General features: G+C 41.0%; 1 protein-coding gene across 2 annotated transcripts in view; it reads left to right on the top strand.

Moving 5' to 3' along the window:
• The first annotated feature begins 9,458 nt into the window (after window positions 1-9,458).
• notch1b (notch receptor 1b) overlaps window positions 9,459-24,319 on the top strand; it is a 58,329-nt gene continuing 43,468 nt past the window's right edge. For both annotated transcript variants that reach the window (XM_008276419.1, XM_008276420.1), the window contains exons 1-2: window positions 9,459-9,727; window positions 10,402-10,483. In XM_008276419.1, the coding sequence (XP_008274641.1) occupies window positions 9,670-9,727; window positions 10,402-10,483 (140 nt within the window). In that variant the 5' untranslated portion in view covers window positions 9,459-9,669. The remainder of the gene's footprint in view (window positions 9,728-10,401; window positions 10,484-24,319) is intronic.

A 24,319-nucleotide genomic window follows, 5' to 3' on the forward strand; every position in this document is an offset into this window, starting at 1 on the left:
GGGACAGACCTCGACCCCCAGGTCAACACAATGAGGAGGAAATCAACACAAATCCTGTTTACTCACCGCCTCACAATGTGATACAATAAACACATTCTCCCCTCTTTTCCCTACAATGAACCGCAGCACAATGGTGAGCTGTTTCAATGGGAAATAGCTTTTGGGGTTTGGAGTCTCTTTATTAATTTTTATTTAATTTTTTTTTCTTCTTTTTTTTTGCAAACAAAACAGATTTAAGTGTTGCTGTGGTGCAGCGACATGAGTCTTTCTAACCTGGGAGACGACAGTCAGTGTAAATTAGTCGTTAATGATGAATATTGTGATGATATGCTCAGTTGAGACTCAAAGTCTGTGTGAAAGTCCAGTGTTTGTTTCATTTACTTATTTTTATTTTATTTATTTGTCATTGTTTGTTTTGTTTTTTTCGGGTAGGAGACAGAAAGTCAGCACATTAGGATGAAGAACAAACTCATCTACTTTTTTTAAAAAATTTTTTATTTAAAATGAAAATGTTCTAAAAAAGAAAAAAAAAAAAGTACCACAAAGTTCTAGTAATGTTTTCAGCAGAAAGTTTTATTGAAGTTCCCAGAATGTTTCTTTTAAAGGCAATGTTCTTGAAACATTCCCAAATGTTGCAAAAAGAACATGCTTCCTTTGTTGTGGGAATGTTTTACAGAAGAACCTTCTCAGTAGCAGCATCCCCAAAACAGTCCTCAGAACATTACAGGCAAAGTCTTCCAAGACTTCTTATTGAAAAAAACAAAAAAACATTTTGCCATCAGAGACCTCTCAAACATCTTGGAGCCATTTCTTGAGTGTCTTCTTTTGTTTTCATAATCTGACAACATCCTCCAAACATTGTCTGAATGTTAAAACACTCTGTCTCAGTTCACTTCTAACCATATAGGAGCATTATTTGTTTATCTTAAAACATTCATTAGATGAAAATGTTCTCTTTATAACATTATTAGAACTTGAAGGTAATGTTATTGTGGGAATATTTGCTGCTTGCTGGGAAGATGCTGATGCTACCAAACAGCAGCAAACAAAATGAAAGAAGATTACATCAGTGGTTCAGATTCTATTTCTGCTTCGAGGCGTAAATCTCCCAAATGCTGCTCATTTCACATGAATACAAAGCAAAAAATATTCCAGTAAAAGTACAACTTTTGCATTTCTTTGACTGTGAACTTCAGAACACATGTTTGAAATCTTTTTTTTTAATATGCCGACACCCTGGGTTGACTCGTGATCATTTGTAAATCAGAAAAACACCAGATTAACTAACGCTATCCTTTTAAATGCTCGTATTAATTGACTGATTGAGCTACAATCTAGGTGGGTTTAATAACCAAACAGCCAAAGCTGATTATGAGCTTAACGTGGCAAAGATAACCAGACTGATACATTTGCATGACAATACCGGTATAGTATTGCCTTAAACTGATTATAATCATGGAATCAGGCTGCAGGCGGGCTTAAAAGTAGGTTGCGCACATTTTTCACTTATTCATGGTGACCTCCACCTTGTTTCTTTCTCTTCCAGCACTCCTACGCTCTGCCTGCCCTCAGGGTGTCAACGTTTTTTCTCGCTCTGGCAGATGTTTGTACCTGTAACCTCCTGGCAGAGTCTCTGCATGTCACTCTGTGGGTTATTAAACAAACGAGGGCCCGGCGGTGTCGAAAGAGACAGTTACCACCTACAGTGTGTGTGGTTGATAATCCGGGACGGCTGCATAAAGAGGGCTTATTTGTCATCCTACACTAATCTAAAAGCAATCTGCGAAATGTTGGTTTCAGTCAGGGCGGCATTCGGTCGGAAAACTCTTTACAACTCCACCATTAAAGATACTCAGAAGTTTTCACCCCTTGTGGAAGTTTATATGTTTGTCTATTCAATAGAAGTAGATTTAATGTGACTATTTTGGCACAAATCAAGAAGCACTCTGCACCCTGTGAGTGGATAGAAGGGAATAAAGCACTAAAATTACATTTATTACCTCAGCTGAAGCATGTTTTATAAAAAACAAAGTTGGATACAGTTGAGCAGATGTACATATGATTTATTAAATTTATGAAAAGCTCGTCATTGTACAGTATGTCAGCCAATACATTTTGTTTTTAAGTACAAGAAGCTGCCTTTTAATAGCTTTTGACATGATTTTACAGGATATTGAGTCTGCTTTTCTTCTCTAACTTCAGTTTTAATCATCAAATGGATCTGACACTGGATCTCAAAAAACTATTATTATTACTGATTTCAGAACGTATATATATATTTATAATGTTTTGTTCCACAGCAACACTCCTATACAATACATGAACAAGGAGCACTCATAGAACTTTACATGTAGTTCCTCCAAGTTAGTTTTATTTTCATATTCAGATTCCCACAATCCCTCAGTGCCATGCCATGCCTCTTTTAGTCTCGTGGTGAGTGTGTGCGTCTGTGTGTGCGTCTGTGTGTGCGCGACTGCATTTGTTGTATGTGTATGTGTATGCATGGAGGGTGGGAGGGACGGGTTTATTTTATTTTTTTAAATGTTGTAATGTTTTTAAATGCTTTGTTGTTTTTAAATGTTGTAAAGCACTTTGCATTGTTGTTGTTGCACATGAAAAGTGCGATACAAATAAAATTTGATTGATTGATTGATATGAATCAGAAACTTAAAATGGAACAAATGATGACATGACTAATTTTACTGCAATACGAACCCATTTTACCTGATTGTTCCTGCATACTTTCCCACCTAAACCCCCTTTATCACGTCTTTTATTGCACCTATCTTCATATTTGCTCTGCGTAGATACCTAATCAGTATTTTTTTGTCGATACCGTGTACGTACAATTTAACTTGATAACAGTCTGAAGACTGTAATCTAAAGCAAAGTGAAAACAGCTCTCTGCACTGTAAAACATCAGCATCACTGCCCCATTGTGCTACCTCAGGGTCCTTCATTTCTTTAATTCAAACTACCAAGTTTTGGATTGTCCGTGTTAATTTGATTGCTGTTTGTGGGTTTCTACTTGATAAAAGACAGACCAAAAGGAGGGAGAGGCATGTATAATGTGCCAAACTCTAATGTCAAAGCTTGTGCATCATTGTTCTTGTTCAAATAAATATATATATATTTTTGAAGACATGAACTTTAATTTAATGGGTAGATTAAAGAAACCAAGGTCATTTTAGTAGAGGCAGTTTAAAAAAACATCAGTCCTCTGAACTTAAAAGGGCAGCTGATGGCTAAAGTCATAATAACTTAAAATTGTGAGTTGATATATTAAGCGAATGTGTGTTTGATTGACATGATAAAGTGAGTTTTCTTGAATGGATGATGTAACATAGCAAATGATTGAAACAACATAAGAGCACTTAACTTTCTGAGTTGAAATTTAAGCTGGTTTTGTCTTACAGTGTCCAAAACATTTAGACAAATACTCGTTTTCATGAATATTTAAAATATTTAATGGGAAACAACTCCTTCATGATGCAGCAGGTGCTTTTAAGAATCCACACTAATAATAAAAAAAAAGTCTCAAATAATCTATTTTATGTTGTAAAGAAGAACATTTAATGAAATAATACTGCTGAATTCTAGCTCCAGGCCAGAACAGTCTCAACTCAAGGTCCTCTTTCTTGCATGTTCTTCATCTTTCCACCTCATCCTATGGTCTTTGTCAGACATTAGCTTTAATCACTTGTCACAGAGCAATAAATGTTCAAACTTTCCTTTTTTCTGAGCAAATTTAGGGCCTTTTTTTTCACATTGGTTAAAGAAGTGCGGTCATGATATCATCTTCGGATGAGGACCATGTGATGCAGTTAAAATCTCCAGGACAAGCGTGGATTGTAAGCAGACCTTAAGTGTAGATAACTGTGTTTCCAAAGTTAGCAATGAGCTGTCAAAATCGAATTAACACAGCTATTTGTTCCATCAGGATAAACAAGCAGAAGATATTCAATTATTGTGAACGTTTATACAATAATAATACCAATGAAAACAAAGCTCAGGGTCAAAGCAGCAGAAGTCCTATAATGCGAACAAATCATCCTGCCTTTAGTCCGTCTTTGCCTGATAAACAGCTCTATATTCAAGTCTCATGCTGCAGTTTGTAACAAAAGCCTTTCTGTTAAAATAAAACCACCGTATTTCTCAGACTTGACAAAAATCCCTCCAGTCATGGAAGACATTATAAACTGCCGTCACAGTTTTGGCAGTAGCACTCCTTGTGACCAGCAAACTGAGCTTTACGTGGAAAATTGACCCAAAAAATCATTCTTTTATACACTTATAAAGATAAAGGAAGGTTTTAGAAAATTTTACATCCATTCTGGGAAAAGAAAAAAACATTATACGTGTAAAACCATTAAAGTTCAAGGCATCAGAGATCTTCAGAGCAGATGGAGCTACAGTGCTTATAAAATGTGTTCACCCCCCTCGTCAGTTTTCCTCTTTTATTGTTTTTTAAAATTCAGAAGACAGAAACTGGCCACCAAGAAACCTACAGTCGTCCTCAAATGTATTCATACCCTCCCATTAAAGAAGGAAAAAAACAGTTGTCACTGAAATAAGTTGACAAAAGTAATAATAAATACAAATTTAATGAAAATCATGCTTTTGAATTGTGGTTCAACAGAAATATATATTTTTTAAAAACAAAAAACAACAACAACAAAAAAAACAAACAAACAAGCATGATGGGACCCATAAACTAATATTTTTAATTAATATTTTCTTTAACTCTCAATCAGACTTCTGCACCTGTTGACAGCTATTTTGGCCGACTGCTCATCAGCAAAGTGTTCTAATTTGTCTGGGACAGATTTGTTTTTTGAATTATTCTTTTCAGCCACAATTCAAAAGCAATTTCTTATTTCACTAAATTGTAATTTAGCAAATTTTTATTTATTATTACTTTTTTTTGAATTTTTGAAAATTGAATTTCCCTTCTGGGATGAATAAAGTATTTTTCATTCATTTCATTTCATTTCATTCATTTTAAATTTCTAGTTATTTGAGTGACTATTGTGAATCTTGCCTTTTCTTTAACAGAAGGATATGAATACATCTGAGGACGACTGTGTGACTCCTCTGAAAGTGGTCACAAGTAGTTTTCACCAGCGTGCTTCAGGGTGGGGATGGTATGTTTGCGATGATGTGGTGTCTAGTCTAGTCTGATGAACAAAAGCTCAGTTTTGGTCTTATCAAACCAGAGAGTTGACTCTAGAGTCTCCCACATGCCTTCTGGTGAACTCTAATCGAGATTTAATGCATTCTTTTTTTCCATCAGTGGCTTTCTCTTTGCTACTGAAGCTTTGACTGGTGAAAACAACAGAGTATCAGTTGTTACACCACAGTCTCCTCCATCGCAGCCACTGAAGCTTGTGCCTCCTTCAGAGGAGTCACAGGAGTCTTGGTGGCCTCCCTCCACTCGCCTGCTCCGGGCAGATTTACACATGCGCCACATTCCTTCCATTTCTTAACGAGGGATTTAACTGTACTTAAGGAGATATTTGCTGACTTGGAAATTTTCTTGTATCCATCCCCTGACTCATGACTTTTCATGGACCTTCTCACAGAGTTGCTTGGAGTGTTTTGTCTCCATGGTGTAGTTATAGCCAGGTGTACTCATACACCAGTGACTGATGCAGGAGTCTTTACTTGAAACACTTGAATCACATCCACAGCACTCAGGTGATCTCCGTTTTACCATCTGTGTGACTTCTAGCACCAGTTGGCTGCACCTGTGTTGAATTAGGTATTTAAAATAGAACAAATAATCACTTATTTTAGATTTTTTTATTCATTTACATGACTTTGTAGACAACTGATTTCACTTGGACATGAAAGAGGCTTTTTTTGTTTAAAAAAAAGGGGGGGGGGGGATTACTTTTTATAGACACTGTGTCGCTAATAGTAGCTGAAGCATTTTATTTATGTTTGTGTCAGCAAATATCTCATGTGCATATCACATGGTCGCTGATAGAAAATCTGATTTTGGAAGAGAAGAGTTCACACTTGTCCTAATTATCTCAACAACAGACTCTTTCTAAACCCTCCACAACTGCCCTCAGTTAGAAAAAACAAAACAACATAAACATGTGTTATCTGCGATCAGCTACCTGTGCATGACAGCCGTTACCTGTGTGAAGCTGCTCAGAGTCAGTTCACAAACCACCTGATAGGAATCTGCTCCTGCCTCTGCTGACTCTGCAGTCCGGCCGAACGAAAACAGCGTCAGTCACTGTCAGCATTTGTTTATCAGCGTTTAAGATCCTAACAGCTAACGGGCTGTTTCCCAGGATTTGTCAGGTTGTGATGCCCGGATACAGGAGTCCGGGACTGATGGCGATCTTTAAACACAGGCTATTAGGCTGATTTTTCTGGATTCGGGCCAATTCTGAACAACATTCGTGTCTACATGTGTGCTGTACTCTTCATAGTGACTTCTGTTATCACAGGAGTTTCAAACGTCTTACAAGGATTCAGTTCTCTTGAACTTTTCTGCTTGACAACCCTCTTAACAGTGTTTAGACAAGTCTGACAGAGTTTTCTACATTGTTTTACAGTGAACAAGACGGAGCACTTGGCCGTCCGCCAAAACAAATGTCTTTTACATTAACGTGTAAGTGGTTGTTGCCCAACTGTAAGTGCTGACACTTAGATTGTCAGGTGTCACTTAGCATCAGATTAACTCCGGGGCTGGGAGGTGGTTACACTGTGGCACTACATGAAAAGATTATAGAAGGAGCGTATTAACTGATATTGGTTTGAAATATCAATATCAGGTGTGCATTGTTCTCTACAGTTTGATTCAGAGTTAAAGTTATGTTTATGTGTAACACAAAAAGTTTTTGTGGGGCTTATGGGCTGATGAAAGTTGGATTTTTTTCCTACGTAAACATAGCAACTGAAATCATACCTTCTTAAAAAGCAGTCCATTATCAAAAATCCTACTTGAAAGCAAAAGGCTATGAGTGTATCCTTGAAATATTGGTTTAACTACTACCATTGCATTCATGTGGAAGCAGTTCAGGAGCAGTTTTGTAAAATGTTTTGTAGGTTCATCTTTAAAAATGCTTCATATTTTATCAGCTCATGGGTTTTGGATGTAAAACCTGGATTTGAAAAGTAACAAGGAACTCAATCCATCAAATAAATGTCAAACAGTGGAGTAAAAAATACAATAATTCCCATTAAAATGTGGTGGAGAAGAAGTATAAGTACCAGAAAAGGACTAAATTCACTATATCATCAAGGTGAGCATATTTCTTTTAATATGAAAAGAAGCAACCAGGACTGGATTCAATATGTATCAAAGACACATTGCAAGTTTTCACCATGACTGTTTCTGGAGAGTTTTGTCTCTCAAACAAAGAATGCTGAGAGGTCTGCTCAAATACAAGCTGTTTTTAAGAATCTTAAAGGTCCAGTATGTAGGATTTTGTGGCATTTAGCAGTGAGGCTGCAGATTTCAACCAACTACAGATTGTATACAAGATCGAGATCGCTGGTGTGACTGATTAGTTTGAGAACTGATGTTTAGAAGCCTTGAATTTGGAATTTGGTTATTAGCATCTCTTAAACTGGATATGACAAGCGAGGTGTACGTGACTGAGAACTCAAGGACATAACAAGTGACCTGTCAATCGCATTGTCGCCCTGCCATGAAACATATCCTGCTTTGTGATCTATTTCACTATAAATGAAGCCATAATTTACAACATGCATACTATCTTAACAATAGTCTAAAAACGAGACCATAAACTCATTAAGATTTTTTTTCTAGTGTGGTAATAAATCAATAAATCAAGGTAGAAGTAGACTAATTTTCTCAAAGACTTCTATACAATCTGACGTCTTTCTACAATGAGAGTAGTCGCCCCCTGCTGGCTGGTAGAAAGAATGCAGGTTTATGTTGCCTTCCTTTTTAGACTCAGATGTTTCGTCTGTCTTTTAAGGTAAATGGTAAATGGTCTGCACTTACATAGCGCTTTTATCCAATGCGCTTTACAATGTGTTTCTCATTCACCCATTCACACTCACATTCATACACCAATGGTGACAGAGGTGTCATGCAAGGTGCTGCCTACCATTGGGAGCACCTTCAGGTTCAGTGTCTTGCCCAAGGACACTTCGACTGTGGAGGGGCAGGGGATCAAACCGCCAACCTTGCAACTGGAGGACAACCCACTCTACCACCTGAGCCACAGCTGCCCTTTTATACACGGTTTATAATTTTCAACAGCCACCATAAGTTGCATGGATTATACATAAAAAATCAATGTCACTTTGACAAGTGAAGCCAACTTGAAAGTGAGTTAAAACTGCATTCCTTCCAACAGCCAGCAGGGGGCGACTCCTCTGGTTGCAAAGATTGTATTAAAGTCTACGAGAAAATGACACGACCTCTCACTGGATTTGCTACCTCAGTAAACATTTTTTAATACGTTTATGGCCTAAACTACTAGTTTCAAGTCTTCTTCAATACAGCATGGTGTTCATTAAGTAAATAATGCTTTAGAGTAAAATAGACAATAAAGTAGGGTTTGTTGTTTTGGGCTGGGGCTACCTTGTGGTTGAGAGGTCGCTACTTTTTCAGCGTGTACAGCGTTGTTGAGTTCTCCAGTCAGGACCTTCCTGATTATGTCCAGTTTCAATTGAAGGCCAAGTTCCAAACTTATGGTTTCTCAGCAGTAATCCACAAACCAACGGGTGACGTCACGGTGGTTACATTCATCTTTTATGCACAGTCTACGCTAAAAACATAAAAAAGAAACCTGCTAACGTTTGGTGCATCCATTTTGGGTTACTTTAAAAACATGGTGGTGTAACTCCATGAAGAGGAACCACTGAGGTTAAATCCACCCTAATGAAAGCATAATATTCATCATTTCAGGTGATTGTGCACCTTACCATGAATATTATATTGCATTTTTACCAATAAATTCCCTTTAAATCCAACACACTGGGCCTTTAACTTAATGAACTGCAAGTCAGAACAAGACAAAATAAAAATGAGATATTTGAAGTTCAGTGAACCTGAAACTTACATTAAGTCAACTAAAGATGAGATAATTCCACTAAATTCTTGCATGAAGAAAAGCAACATGCTCTTTATTGTTATTATTTATGGTGTAATATGTTTAATTGAGCAGATCAACACTTTAATTCAAATCACCAGTTATAACATCGTGGTAACTACTTGATGAAAACCGCTGGAGCAGCGATCCAGAAGTGTTAATTAACCACTGACTGTGTGGGAAAAACCGCTCGGGGAAACGAAAACAAACTTTCCTCTGCTATCTCTTCATCAGGTCCTCCAGCTTGTGCCTGTCTGGGAGGGTTGGGGGGGTTGGGGGGGTAACTGGCTGTGGGATTGTGCAGGAACAACCGCCCCTCGGTGCGCAGCGCGGCGCAGGCGGATGGAGACGCGCGTCCCTCAGATCATTTCCAAGCCGGGACCTGAAGTGACAACATCTCATGCTCGGAGTCCAGACGCGCTTTCACTGTTTTACTCTCTGTGGATCTACTCGAGGATGAACTAAATTGGCTTTTTTCTTTTTTTACCTTTTCCCCTTTTTTCACCTGTCGAAGAGGAAGACACTATATCGGATCTATGAAAAAACCCACGTGGATTTGTACAATCGTTTTAAACCAGAAGGAATGCATATTTTGTTTGTGAAACTTTCTTTCTTGTTGTCGCTGATAGGACTAACACGAGGTGAGTAGTGAGAGATTCCTACTAGTTTTCCCGTCTCAGAAATCGGGTCTACTTTGCTCATTTCCTCTTTAAATGTCAGTTTAAACTCTGATTTGAACTTGTTGCATTCAGACGCGCTGGACTTCAACCGCGGCGCAGCGTTTTTCCAAACTTTTCTGAACCCTCCTGCAAGTTTGCTGCCAGTTTACTTCCACCGACTGAACTTTTTTATGATTTCCTTGCACCTGTTGGCATTATCATAAACGTGTCTTTTCACCAACCGACTCTCCTGGACCAGAACTTTGTGCACTTTTCCCTCTTTCCTTTGCGCAGGCAGCTGTTGCTCACTTCCAGCAAACACTCAACTTTTTCTCACTTGTATGTAAACGCATGCCTTTGCAGTTTGGATTCTGGGTTTTTTCTTTCTTCCTTCCTTTTTTTTTATATTATTGCAAAGCTATGTTACTCCACAAATGGTACACAGCTATTGCCAAACTGGTGTCAAGTCCCGTTTTTTTTTTGTCTTTAACCACAAAAACTGGCACTTTGAGGTGGCAAGAGTCACACTTAGACTTCACATTTATGGAGTGTGCCATTTCTAATGCCCCTGAGAGAAGCAAATATTTAGAAGCAGCGTCATCTGAATTTATTGTTAAATTGCAAAGAAGCTGTGTATTAAAAGTGTGCATTTGCAGGTCTAAGATGCTCCATGCCCACGGAGTCGTGTTTGAACCAGGGGAGGTGTGAAGCAACTCCGGATGGCAATGGAGAGTGCAAGTAAGTTAAACAGCTGGATTTTTTTTTTTTTAACCAATAAATGATGATGAATACCTGCACAGGAGAGGTTGTGGAATGTGAAAGCTTGTTGTGGTTGCCATGTGAAGGCTCTAAAAGGAGCAGCGCTCACACCGCTGGTGCTATTCCTGGGAGGCAAATGGTCAGAAATGAGTGGACATTGATGAGGACAGGGGTCACAGTGTGAGAGACTGAGCCGCCACACTCTCCCCTCTGCAGCCAAAAACTCTCGCAGCCCCTAAATCTTGTTTTTCTTTTCTTTCACGGAGCGACAGCTGGGGTTGCCAGAAGCTCGGCGACCATTGTTCTCTCGCTGCGATTAATTCTGTGTGACTAATCTGGGTGAGGCTTCCCAGAGAGACCCTCAAACCCTGTCCTCCTCCTCCTCCTACTACCACCACCACCACCAGCAGCCCCCTCCTCTCTCCTGGGATTTTGTCCTCCTCCTCAATGGCCCTCAGTGCTCCCTTCTCTCTCTGTTCCCCCTGGACAGATGGCAGAGGCTAGATGTTCTTTAACCCGCTAAAAAATGGAGACAAGTTCTGCATTTTGTCCTCGTGTTTTCGGCTCTCTGCTCTTTACAACAGCAGCCTTCTTCGCTCTTGGCTTCTCTCCTGGCGTGAGCAGACTCGCTGTTGCAGATTTCGGTGACCGATTTTGGGCCTTGCCAGGTCACTAAAAGACCTGAGAAGCCATGTTGGCCCCACGCCACATCTTAATTTGGTGTAGTTGTGTATTTCCCCCCCACCCCACCCACCCCCACCTCTCCTTCAATCACACACTCCCGCCTCCCCCACCTCCTCACTGGGCCACAAAGCCATCATTGTGCCCCTGCTCCTCCTCAGACTTTCTCCAATTAAACATGGAGATGGGCATCCGCGAGGTTTTTTTGAAAAGGTTTGAGCGGGCACCGCAGGGCTGAGCTTGTGATTGTGTGTTTCAGTGTTTCTCTCTCATTGTGTTAGTTGTCACTGTACAATCAGAAGGTCGGGAAGGTTCAGAGGTTCCTCGAGATCGAGCAGATTGTTGAAAATTAGTCATTTAGAGTTTAATTAATGACTTTAATCCATCTGATCTCTTGTGAAAGCTTTTATATTTGCTGGGTTTAATGTTGCTCAGGGAGAACATTGAAGTTTTCTGAAATTCTGAGTAAGAATTCAACCTTTAAGATACAACACATGCAGAATTTATTGCTTTTTGAGTTTGATTTCCAGTTTAATATCATTAACAAAAGCTCTTTAAAGCTTCTGCTGTTACTGTAGCAGAAAGTTGAGTAACTTGACAAGACACACATGCAAAAAAAAAGGTCAGAATTAATTCAGGAGAGGCCTTTAATCCTTGAGTTTCAGCTCTGGATTGTACACTCTGCATGTTGCAACCAGTTGTGGCTGCACAATCTATAATTTCAGCCTCAACATCACGATGTGTGCATGTAAGTAAGGCACGTCGACTCAAACTCATGCTGCAACCTTTTTTTTTGCTGCTTGATACAAAAAACTCGCACGGTTTTCCTTTTCCATGACTAATCTACAAGAGAAGTCTGTTTATAACATCATTTAGTCTGATTTAAGGGTTCTCGGGTACACTGAGTTTCTTTTTCAGACTTCATATTCACAAGACACGAAGTTTGTTGGCGCGAAGGTTCCACATGTGCACAGCAAAATGAGCGAGGAACGGGAGAAAAACACTGACGGGGAAGATTTGGTTGCAAAAAAGAAATGCAGCGTCAGTCGTGTGGAAGTATTTCAGCTGCAGAAAAGACGACCAAAAACGAGGTTTCTGTCTGAAGTGTTCTTGTAATTGTTGCCACCACACAATGCAATTTGTTTGACCATTTAAGCAGTTTTACCATTTTTAAGCACCACAAAGTCACCACAGATGCAGTTATTCAAGTCATCTGGTGAAAATTCCTGTTTTTTTTTTTTTGCAAATCACCGAAGAAGAAAATATCCCAGTGACAGCTTCCCACATCCCAGCCCTACGACCAATAGCGCTGCTTCATTTTCGACTCTTTCTCACACCCTGCGCTCTTTCTGACACATCATTTTCCACTAAGTAGAGTCGAGACAACCACGATGACACGACCAGAGTTGTTTTCTTCATCTCCTCCAGAACCATAAAACACATTAACAACTCAACTGGGTTAATTTACCCGTAAACTGATCTTCAAAGCGAAGCCGTTTCAGAGGTTAACAAACCCGCTTGTATCTCCACCCTGCAGCTCCTAAACCCAGAGAAAGGTCTACTAACGTCACTCTTTTACGTAAAACTTCCTGCAAAACGTACTTCAAGATCAATGACTTCCACGCTAAGTGCATTGACGCAGCGCAACTCTTGTAAAGCGGCGCAGCTGGCATCACCGGGACAGGAACAGCGAGAAATAATCACAACCAGGTGGATCCTGTTTGAAGCTTGGCGTGGAGGAAAGGTGTTAAAGGTCTGACAGTGTCGAGTGCATTATTTGACCGATGGACTACTTTTCAACAGTTATCTGTTTACAATATCCTGCTTGACCCGGTGACGGATGAATTTCCACAATATGTTAGCGTTTCCTAATGAAAGCAGGCAGTTAGGACTTTTTTTCCCCCCCCTCTGAGTTTCTCTTTCTTCTTGACAGAATTACGATTTGGTTTCACCTCAATCAGACAGCCGCCGCTCTCGAACTCAAGTGTTATGCCGAGGTCACGCAAGTGGCAGCGGATTCTTCAGTTTTATATAGTCTGTCAGAGATGCCTACTTGACGTGCCATACCATAAATACCATCTCCTCCTCGTATCTGGCCCGGCCCAATGACATCCTGACTGAAGTTTATCTCCAGAGAGCCTGGAGGAGGCCTCTCATTTACTGTAGAGGCTTGGCAGCAGCCGGAGAGCCGGCGAGAGAGAGAGAGAGAGCCGAGCCAGTCCAGAGCAGGAAGAATAACTCACATATTCCAGTGGCACAATGGCCAGAATCAAAGCAGCAGAGGCCCAGAGAGATGAGAGACAGCGAGGAAGGACGCCGCTGAGAGATCACATACCTTCATCATTAGTTAGTCAAAGCGGTGAAACAAATGCCACTGGGCTTTGACAGGCTGATGATAGCAGGGTGATCAGATGAGGCGTTTTTAGGATTTAGGTTTGCGTGGCAGATGAAGGACGGGAGGTTTTATGGATGAGGCCAGTTTGGACGGATACCGCATAACTAACTCGATTTGCAAACCGAAGCAAATGAGCTGGTTCTGATCCTGCTGCACATAAAACCTTGAGCCTCGGATTCCTGAGTGTCTGTGGCTTTGCTTGACTCTTGATTATGTATATAGTATCTCGAGGTTCATTTGCAGCGCTCTCTTGCGTCAGATGGTCTTTATCCGGCAGTTGTAGAGCCACAACGATTAATTGAATCGATTAGTAGTCGGCCATTAAACTAATCACCAAAGAGTTTGATAATCGAATCAGTTTTAGTAGTTTTTTCAGTAAAAAAAGTCTAAATCTCAGTTTTGTGCTTTGCAAATTTGGATGTTTTATGGTTTCAACTGTAGTACTAAAGTAAATGTCTTTAGGTTGTGGACAAAACAAGACATTTGAGGATGTGCTTTGGGACTTTGGGGAATAATGATGAGCATGTTTCAAGATAAAGCAACTAATCGATCAATCAAAAAGGAATCAATCAATAAATAAAGTGCTATTTCCCAAAATGCTAAACCCTTACACTAACGTGGATGAAAAGTGTTGAAAATCATCACTAAATTGGCCTTTTCCACCTCTGAAAATGAGCTTTTTGAAGTCTTCTCCAAGCCTCAAAGCTGACTTAGTGTGATTCACCTCCATTAAACATGGCCGACACACCTGCGCTTGCATTCATATGTGCTGATCTTGATGCTTAAATGTGAGAACTATTTGGGATTTCAGGGTTGAACGGCAGCCGTTTAGGGTCTGAAAATGTGAGAAGTTCAGTGCCGCTGATTTGAGAGCTCCAGTGATCGTTGCCTCAGATAACCGGCAGTCATTAATTCCCTGCTGGTATGTGCGACTGCTACAGTATACATCCACCTCAATGAAAGTGAGCCCTTGTCTCTCCGGTTCTGGGCATTCTTCAATGGCACCTCTGTTAGCTCCGGTCAGATGAGTCTATCTTAACCTCCCCCGCACGCTCTCCTCTCTCCCCCCCGCACCTCTATTCAGAGTCAGGAAACAGCCTCGGAGTGGCCCGAGGGAAGAAAAGGTGCCGTATCTGATCATATCATCACACAACGAGAAGCACATAGCGCGAGGCTTTTATATGGCCGCCGCCGCCAGTGTTGGGTTCCCTTTGGCGAGAGTCCGCCTGGTGAGAGGAGACTTCTGGCTGAATGAAGCGACTTGGTGGTGGGGAACCTCAGCGCCGGGGATTAGTGATATTCGAGCCTCCCTGTTTGGCATATGCCAAGACAAATCACATAAACTTTGATCGCAGGCTACGAGGACGGACAGTCAGCATGTGTGTGTGTGTTGAGACAAAGACGCTGTGCTTACTCCAGACCACACTTCCTCATTTCTTTTATGTTCTTTCAGCCAGACCACCTGTCTGTGGGTTATAGTATAACAACTAAGAGGGACGTGCACTCACCCACACAGCGGCGTGCTCCATAATACCCATGATTACTTGTGGTTTTGCCCATTCAGCTCCACACAGAAACAGCGAGTCGACTTTTGTCTGCCAGGTGTGCTTTTAGCTCTCAGTCACTCTCGCTGCCCGAGACAAACTCACTCACAGGATATTTGGGAGATTGGAGAGTGATGCCTTTTGTAGCGCGATGCAGCAGTTTGTTCAGTTAAACAGCAGCGCAGATCGCAGGACTGATACCGATCAGGGTGTCTGTTACACGGTGGAGGGAAAAATGAAAGTTTCCTCAGAGGTTACAAACTCCAGCACATGTCTGTACAAGCCCAGATGCAGGACTGGATGTGAGTGGTTAATACCCTTAAATCGTTTTTTTGTAGGCGGTCACTGCTTTATGCAAGAAGCACAGTGAGTCATACTGTGTAAACTGTGAATACTACAAGTATATTAATATTGGACGCTCATCCCGTGCGTTTTAAACTGTTTGGACACAGGAGGGCTGAAAGAAGGTGTGCAAGGAGAGGTGTGATGCAAAGACACTGTTTAAGGTGAAATCATGCTCATTCTTGGAGTCCTTGCTGAACTCTTAACACACAGTATGATGTTTTTAATATTAGATAATGTGACCTAAATGTAATCTGCATACGAAAGATGAATGTAGCCACAGTAAGTCCTTGAATGTTCGCTATCTTGGAACTGGACACACACAGTAGAAATTAAACAACACTATGCACAGTTGTAGAGTAGCGACTTGCAGGTCACAAGGTCGCCACGCTTGAAACACACCCTGCTTTATCGTCTATTTTCCTCAAATTTGGCCAAAAATTTACAAAGAAAACGTTGTGCTGTGTTGAAGTAGGCCTACAGCAAGTGATCGAGACCATAAACTCATTGGGAAAAGGTTTACTTTGGTAACAAATCGAGTTAGAAGTAGACACACTTTTCTCATAGACATGTGCCAGTGGAGTCGCCCCTTGGTGGTCGTTGGAGAGATTGCAGGTTTAAGCCACTTCCACATGAACTTCATTCTGTGTGCCTAAACCTCCTGAAGACATCATTATCTCTACAAATAAATGTCCGTGCATCCATTTATAAATAAAAATAAAAGAAAGATGCTCCATGTGACTTCTAAACATGCCTGAGAATCATCATGCTATTTAAACTATTAAAACAAATCTGTCATATTTTTCAGTACATACTTACATAACAGAAACAGATAATAACTTTTTTCTCCCATTCATAACTATGCCACTGGTGCCCAGTTCCTATAATGGAAACAAATAAAATCTAAAAAAAAAAATAGTTGTAGACTGCTTTTCATTTTCAAAACCTGCACTTAAGGCTGCAGCTTATATTTGAAGTATTTTTGGTGGTGAGTCTCGCTCTTAACTTATCCCGTTGACAGCTCTGGGGCTATTAATATATCGACTGCTTTCCATGTACAATGTAGGAACAAGGGCTGAAAATGGTGCTAACAAGAGACTCAGCAGATCTATTTACAGCAGCAACATGCAGATGTCTTTACTTTTGAACAACAGTGCAGAACGCTTTTTTTTTTCTTTTTTTTTTTTGGTTTGCTTTAAAGTTGTTTTAATGCATCCAGGATGTAATGATGGGACATTGTTTTTTCCTGCTCTGTTTCAAACCCTGCAGCCGACATGCACAGTAACAACCTGAGGGTCCGGTTGCACTGTCAGCTGCACCTTCAGACACCCGTGAAGCCTTTAAGTGGTTCCCAGCCTCGTAAAGTAGGCAGTGGCAGAAGTCATTAGAGCTGCTATGACTCTCCAGACACACTGGATGAGGGCGAGCTGGTTTTCTTTCCCATGGGCCGCGTCCGTAAGGCTCCCAAATAAACAGGGTCTCTAATGAAGGCTGCCAGATGTGGGCGAGCAGGTCAGCTCTCCTGTACGATTAGAGAGGAAGGAACACGAGGATGGATGTAAGGAGAGGGCAAGAGGTGGAGCGTTTTCCCCTGTAATTTCTGCAACCCAGTCGGGATTCGGTTTGGTTTTCAGTTCCACAACAAACAACAGCCTCTGGGTTTTTCTTTTCTTTTTTTGTGCCAGGTTTGGTTTTAGCGATCGGGGCTATTTTTATTTCAATTTAGGCATACATTCTGGTGCTGATTTTCCCCCCACAAGTGACGGCAGAGTTGTCACTGTGGTTAGCCGCTGGGAAAAAGACAAGAGAGAGAGGGAGGGAAGTGTGGAGAGAGAGAGGTCCCCCCTTGGGCAATGCTTTTAAAACAGATCAGACAAGAATAAAAGGGACTTAGCCCCGGCACAGAACCAAACGGCCAGGAAATGAGATGGGGTGGTGGGAAGGGGGAGTCAGAGGTACAAACATGCTCCACTAACACAGTCTGACTCCCGGCTGAAAGCTCCTCAAGGAGACACCTGAGAAAAAACAGTGACATGAAACCACAAGTTACCGTCCAATCCAAGATCTGAAAGCTTGGCTATGCATCAATAAACTATTTTATGCACATGTTGATGTATTGCAATAGATAAAGTGAATGGAAGTGGCACAAACAAACACAAAACCCCAAATTTTAAAAATGTAAAAAAAAAAAAAAAAAGTTTGTGATTCACATAGGAGGGAAACTCCTTATTTCAGCAATAATAATAACAATAATAATAATAATAATAATATTAATAATAATAATAATAATAATAATTCAATCAGCTGTTCCTGCTTCTTCTCTGCATAGTCAATGCTATCTGACATGTAAAAATATTTTCAATGTGAAGACTTTTCTCCAGTTTTCTCTGTAGTCGGCCCAAGTTTTGCTTTTTTCTTTTTCTTCTGGGCGGTTTCTTCCTCAATTACAGCCATGCGAAGCACAGCCTGTACCACCACCTTCTGTCAAAACAACTCAGCGTAGTTTGTTTGCGCCAAAGCATTTCATGAAAACACGCCTAATTCGATTTTTTTTTTTGCTTTTATTTCAAAAGTTCTCTTCAAATTTTCTTGGCAATTACATAAAAACAGTGCTATTGCTAAAATCTCAATGCATGATGCACAGGGTTCAGGCAACCACACCAGTGTTAAAAAAAACTCCAGGTTACTTGAACCTATTTGGAAGATAAAAACAGAATTAAATGGTAAAATCTGCACCCAGACTGTGGTTTTATCTTGTAGAAGTGCCACACTGGGCTATATGTTACCAGCAAAACTGGGTTTAGTGTCGCCAGGACATTTGATGACTCTCTCTCAGTCTATATTCCCTGTGTTTGTATTTAGTTTTACCATCTAAAAAAATATGGACCAATTATTATGATATTCAAGTGCCAAGTGATTCTTACTTTTAGCTTCTCACTTTTCTGCATCTTATGTCGTCATGAACTGTTTTTAAAAACATCACTTTAGAAGATTGTGACTTGCATTTTCATTTATCTTATCAATAATCGAGAGCTCATAGGAATAATAGTTGTGCCTGTGCAACAGTCGTTATCAGTATCTAAGTGTTTTTTTTCCTCCCAGAAAATCTGTTTACAACTTTATTTATGACCTGAACACTTGTTAAAAACAAAAAACAAAAAACAGCTGTGTGATCATAGTAGTTACTATAGTCACGGCAGTCATAATCAAAAAAATTTATGACTAATGCGAAAACCTACGTCGGACTTTCCCTTTAGCTAACAGTGTAAAATGGGTCATACTTTGCTGAAACCTGGAAAAAACAAAGTATTACCCTGAAATATTCCCAATTATGTTGTTTACAGAAATGCAACCAGACACCGACCCCGCGTCTCACAGAGCTTTACACGACACAATAATTGAATAAATGCACAACCTAATTCAATAAGCTCCTTAAAAAGCATCCAAAGTGGGAGTCATACAGCTGCCAAAATCTGTGCGCCCACTCTGGCTTTTTTTTATTTGTATACAGTGCACATGTGCAGCCTACATATTACACGTCCCCATCTGTGTGTGACCTCAGGAAAAAAAAAAAAAGATGGCAGATGGCAGATTGGCTCGACATTGAGGAAAACCCCCTTTAGAGTGACGCCTGGCCAAGGGTCAGATGTCACCACAACATCTGCTGCAGGCTCGAGCCGCCGCCCGGCGCTGTTATGCATCCCATCGGCGGCGCGGACCTGTTGCCACGGGCTACTGCGGCGGCAATTGAAGAAGAGACGGCCCCAGAAGTGAGCGCCGAGGAGAACAATGAGGGCTACTGGGGCAGGGATGACAGAAAGGATAATAACAGTATCGGCCTTACCGCTGGAGATAATTCCACTGCTGTCCTGCGGTTATACGATACGTCCCAAACACCTGATATTTGCTCAGCGTCTGATTTGTGCCCCTCTTTTCATGCCTTCTTTATTTACCTTTCCAGCAGCCCCAGTTTACCTGCTGCCGTCGAGATCGTCCCGCCCTCCACGCCGGCACATTTCTCTTGTTGGAGCAGCTGCTTGGCTCTGTTTGTTTTGAACGCAGCCAAGACTCCATAAAAGATTCGTTGAATATCTTTTGTCTTGCCGTTTCGGGCCCTTATCGGGGCAGTTGCGCCCGTAAAAAGCTTGCTTTGTGCTGAGCGTGTATTTGACAGGCTCTCGCCAAGTTAAAGAGCAAACTGTTAGCATTCTTTGCCTAGCGTGTGCTACGGTCGACTTGCTTCTAGCACCTCAGCCCGAGTGTGTTTGGACAGTAGGGTCCACGTGCTCCGAGGTAAGGCTCCGTCTGTTTGCCTTTTGGGCCTCGGTGCGAGACGCTGGGCTGTTTTTTTGCACCGGTTTCAAAGCTGGTGCACGTTTTTTTTTGCAGAAAACCATAAAGTGAAGCTGCCAGCGTGTCCCTTATTGAGGTTAAAAATCCGGACAGGAGACACCGAGATTCCTCCTCAGCCAGCAGCCTTCTTTCTCTGCCTTCCTCTCCTTAAAAACCCAACCGAACCAGTTTCCTTTCCTCTCCCTTTGTTTGTCCCTCTGCTCGTGTGTGTGTTTTGGATTTCAAGCTTTTCTTTGGCTTGCGCTCGGCCTCCAACGTCGCCGACCGCTAAAAAGTCGCAGCTTGGAGTGATTTTGGAGGAGAAAAGGTTTTTCGGGTAGCAGTCGGCTGAGATTTTATAAATCTAAATGTGGTGTCTTACAATTGAAAAAGGAGGCGGTTTATGGAGAGCAGGAGGAGGAGAAGTGGGGCGAATGGGGAGGTTTTGGAGGGAAGTGGATGCCAGCAACTGTACGGCTTTGAACCGAGGAAGTGAAATCAGAAATAAAAAAGGGGGGGGACAGTTCAGGAATGAGCCGTATATAATGAAGGAAGATGCGGGGAGAGATTTTTTTTGGGGGGAGGAGGAAAGAGGAGGTGTAACAGCTGAATACGCCCGGCCTGTGGTCAGCTCTGAATGGGGAGGAAAAACAATGGACCCACTCATCCTTCGCTCTCTCTCTCCCTGTCCTTTCTCTTCCTCGCTCGCTCCTCAAGTATTTAGAGGAAGGCGGGCGGGGGGGTCTCCATTCAGATCGCAACGCTGCAAAAAATATCCAACTTCAGATGTTAGAAGTGTGAAAAACACACACCAGCTGCCATATTTTTACGGAATGCACCTTTAACTCGACTGTATTAAGATGAACAACACTCTAAAACAGCTCATTTGTGAGTTAATAAGTTGTTTTTTTGCAGCGCGGGGTGCTCGCCTCCCTCCAGACTCGAGGACAGTAGTAGGATGGGGTGCCACGGAGAGGAAGGAGGCAGGAGTGGCGGTGGGGATACGGGGGAGACGTAGAGGAGGGGAGGCGAGGGGGCGACCGGCCCGGGGCAGCAGCTGCCGTCTCCTCATTAACATGCGCACCTGCTCCCTGCGGCCCTTTTTCCAGCGAAGCTCGTGTGGCGCCTCACGACCTCAGCACCCGCCACCGCTGGGGCTTAGCCGGACGGGCCTTCTAGCAGCCCGATGTGCTGCTATCTGCCCCCAGCCCCCTCCTCCCCCTCCACTCACATGCCTCTACTGTCCTCCGGAGAGATGCTCAGGAATTATGTGGAGGAATTTGGTCATATTGTGGAACTGCAGCACAGATGAAGTGCTGCTTGTGAGATACGTTAGATGTCTGCAGATGAATCAGATGGGTGGCAGTGCTGTCACCCAGGAGACGCTGGTTCAGGTTCTGTGTCACCAAAGTTACACCATTTCAAAGAGTCACAAACTGTAAACACATAGTGAACTATCGGATTTTCAACTTTTCGACAGTCCAGGAACTAGTCTGTCCAAATTTAAGCTCAAATTCGTTGCATTTCGTCAGAATCACTTTATTAACAAAAAAAAGAAAAAAAAAGGCCCATAAATACACACTTTCCAAACAAGTTTTTATATAATCAAAGTAATTAGTGACTCAAGTGCTTATTTATGCAACAGAAATACTTGCTTATGTAAAAGCTAATTGGTTAAGATTTAGGAAAAGATTGTGGTTCGATGTTGGATTTTAAACACATTGTGTTTTGTTTTGTATTTTTTTTAATCACCAAAATTACTTAAATTAATTTACCAGAACCAGAAACTGTGAAGACACAAAAAATTGTCACAATTTCAACTTTCAGACGGTCCTTGAACTCCTCATGTGTGACATGCTGTTCCTTCAGGACCAACTGTGACCAAATCCAAGCTTAAAATTGTGACATTTTGTCAAAATTAACTTTGACAAAACTAAAATTTACCCAAAACAAACCTTCAACCAGCTTCTGTAGCTCAACTACGAGTCACCTGACCAAAAATGTGGGGTCATTTTTTGGGTCTGGTTGTTATTTATGCAACAGAAATATGTGGTAAAGTTTAGCCACTGAAATTACTTTTAATTGTGTTCTGAACCCTACCTGCTGGGAAGACATGCTATTTATTTTATTTTTAAATCGCCAAAATGACACCATTAATCAGATTTTCAACTTCCAGACCGTCCTTTTAACTGCTCCTTTGCGATACACTGTTTCATTGGGAAACTTGACCAAATGTAAGTTTGAAAACTGATATTTCATCAAGATCACTTTATTTTAAAAATGAGCCAAAAAAAACCCAAAACTTTTGCACGATCTGTGAAAAACAAAAACAAAAAATCGTCACTCCTCTGCGCAGCTGTGAAGCCATTCGTCACTCAACTGGGAACATTTACTTGGTAAATAAAAAATGTGGGGCGAGGCTGAACTGCAGGCAGTGTTTACACGGAGCGAATAGGAGACAAGAACCAATTAGAACTGATTAAAAGCAAGTAAAAGAACTAAAATGTCTGTAGTTTATATAGTCACTGTATGTCCAGCACTGGTAGCACCAAAGTGTTGTACACGTTGCCTGTAAAATTAACAAAGAAATGAAATGTTTTTTCATCTTTTCTATTTTTTTTTTTTTGTTATTGATGGCATTAAAACTTTTATAAAAACTTCTGAGTTCTCTCTACTTTTACCCATGGTTGTGCTGTGAGTAAAAAAGTCACGGCAGCAGAACCACCCAGAGACTGCTCGGTGTGCAGAGAGTAAAAACAGGGTTAAAACACACACCTGTTTAAACTCATTGTAGTGGCCGCTTATGTTCATTTTCTTCTACTGTTTTCTCACATTTTTTTGTGGCTGTTTTTCATTCATGCAACATAAATACTTGCTGATGTTTAGGCACCAAAACTACTTGATTAGATTTAGGGGAAAAAAATAAAGATAAAAACCACGGTTTGGGGTAAAATTACACCCCTACAAACACTAAACACAAAACTCCTGTTGTTTTCTGACAATAACACTTTTTGTGTTTTGGCAGTTGCACATTTTGTTGGTGAGACTGTGCAGATTTCAATCCCTCAACTCAGGTTATCAATCGATCGATCAATCAATCAATCAATCAAACTTCATGCTTCCATATGCTGTAGGTTAAAGCTTTGCAGATGCCTGAAGAGCTGCAAACTATACACAAACTAACAGAGTGACATTAAAACTAGACTCATTGAAAAACATAAATCATGGAAATAAAGTAAAATACAATTTAACTCCTTAAAAATAGTAAAGTAGGTGAATAAAATAAAGTAATTAGTGTCTGTAAAACTCTTATTTAAAAGCCAACCTGACGAGATTTCAGCTGCTTTCAATCAATCCTGAGCACCGATCGAGAAATTACTTCCAGAAGATGATGAAGAAGCTGTGATTTTTATTTTGGACCGGTCGATCCTCGAGGCCCGTATTGATCCTGAGCGCTGTGTGTGACTCACATCTGGATGCTGAAGCTTCTCATGTGTTGCCCCTCAGTGCCATTTGGACCAACAGCAGCCTGCGGAGCTGCCAACAGAACAGCTTCGCTCGAGTAATAAGGCAAAAAAATATTGAGTTACAAAGTCGACATCTCATTAAATCTGGATTGTATGCAAAAACAATACGTGACAGAGTTCATCGACGTGAGCGTTCTGGTAAATCGATGCCTTTCAGACCCGTAATCAAAGCTCGCTACAATGTTTGGACAGATTAAACCTATACTTGCTATCCAGGATTTTTCTTGGCGCAGAATGAGTGACACAAGACAGTATTCATGATTGCTCCACGTATAATAAAAGCAGCGAGTCTGTGTTACCGTATGGGACAGAAATCTGTGCATTTAATGAGCGGAACTGTTTTTATGCTTTGTAAATGAAACCCCAAACATCAAAATCATCTTTTTTAGGATTTTTTTTTCTTGTCCAAATGAAGGGTGTCATGATGGTGCCATACGTTGCAAAATTTAAAGCCATTTATTGGAAAATGTACAATTTCTGGGTTTAATAACTTCACGTTTACTCTATCTGAGTGTATCCTAAATTTTACCCAAATATTTCAGACGACCGGCAAAATACAAAACACAACGTCATCTAAAACAGACGTAACAAACAAATGTATTAACACTTTGGAGAGCTTGGTGATGCTGGACAGTGGAAACTGAGAGTTGTAATGACTATGAAAGCAGCTATTTGCTTTTGGAAGAGTTTCATTTTGACATCACTAGTTTAAGTTTACGCGATTTTCTGCATGTCAGCATTTATTCGTTGAAGTTGTGTCCATTGCACTCCAAGCTTCACAACTTATTTGCAATTTTATTTTATTTTTTTTAGAATTTTATGTGTTTCCAGTCAGCTGGTTTTTACAGATTAAATAAATAAAGCTAATGGTTCTAAATATGGGCTGCAAGGTGGCGCAGTTGGTAGCACTGTTGCCTCGCAGCAAGAAGGTTGCCGGTTCGCGTCCGTGGGGGCACCGGAATCTTTCTGCGTGGAGTTTGCATGTTCTCCCCGT

This window comes from Stegastes partitus, unplaced genomic scaffold, assembly GCF_000690725.1.
Source record: "Stegastes partitus isolate 25-593 unplaced genomic scaffold, Stegastes_partitus-1.0.2 Scaffold71, whole genome shotgun sequence".
Classification (NCBI taxonomy): Eukaryota; Metazoa; Chordata; class Actinopteri; family Pomacentridae; genus Stegastes; species Stegastes partitus.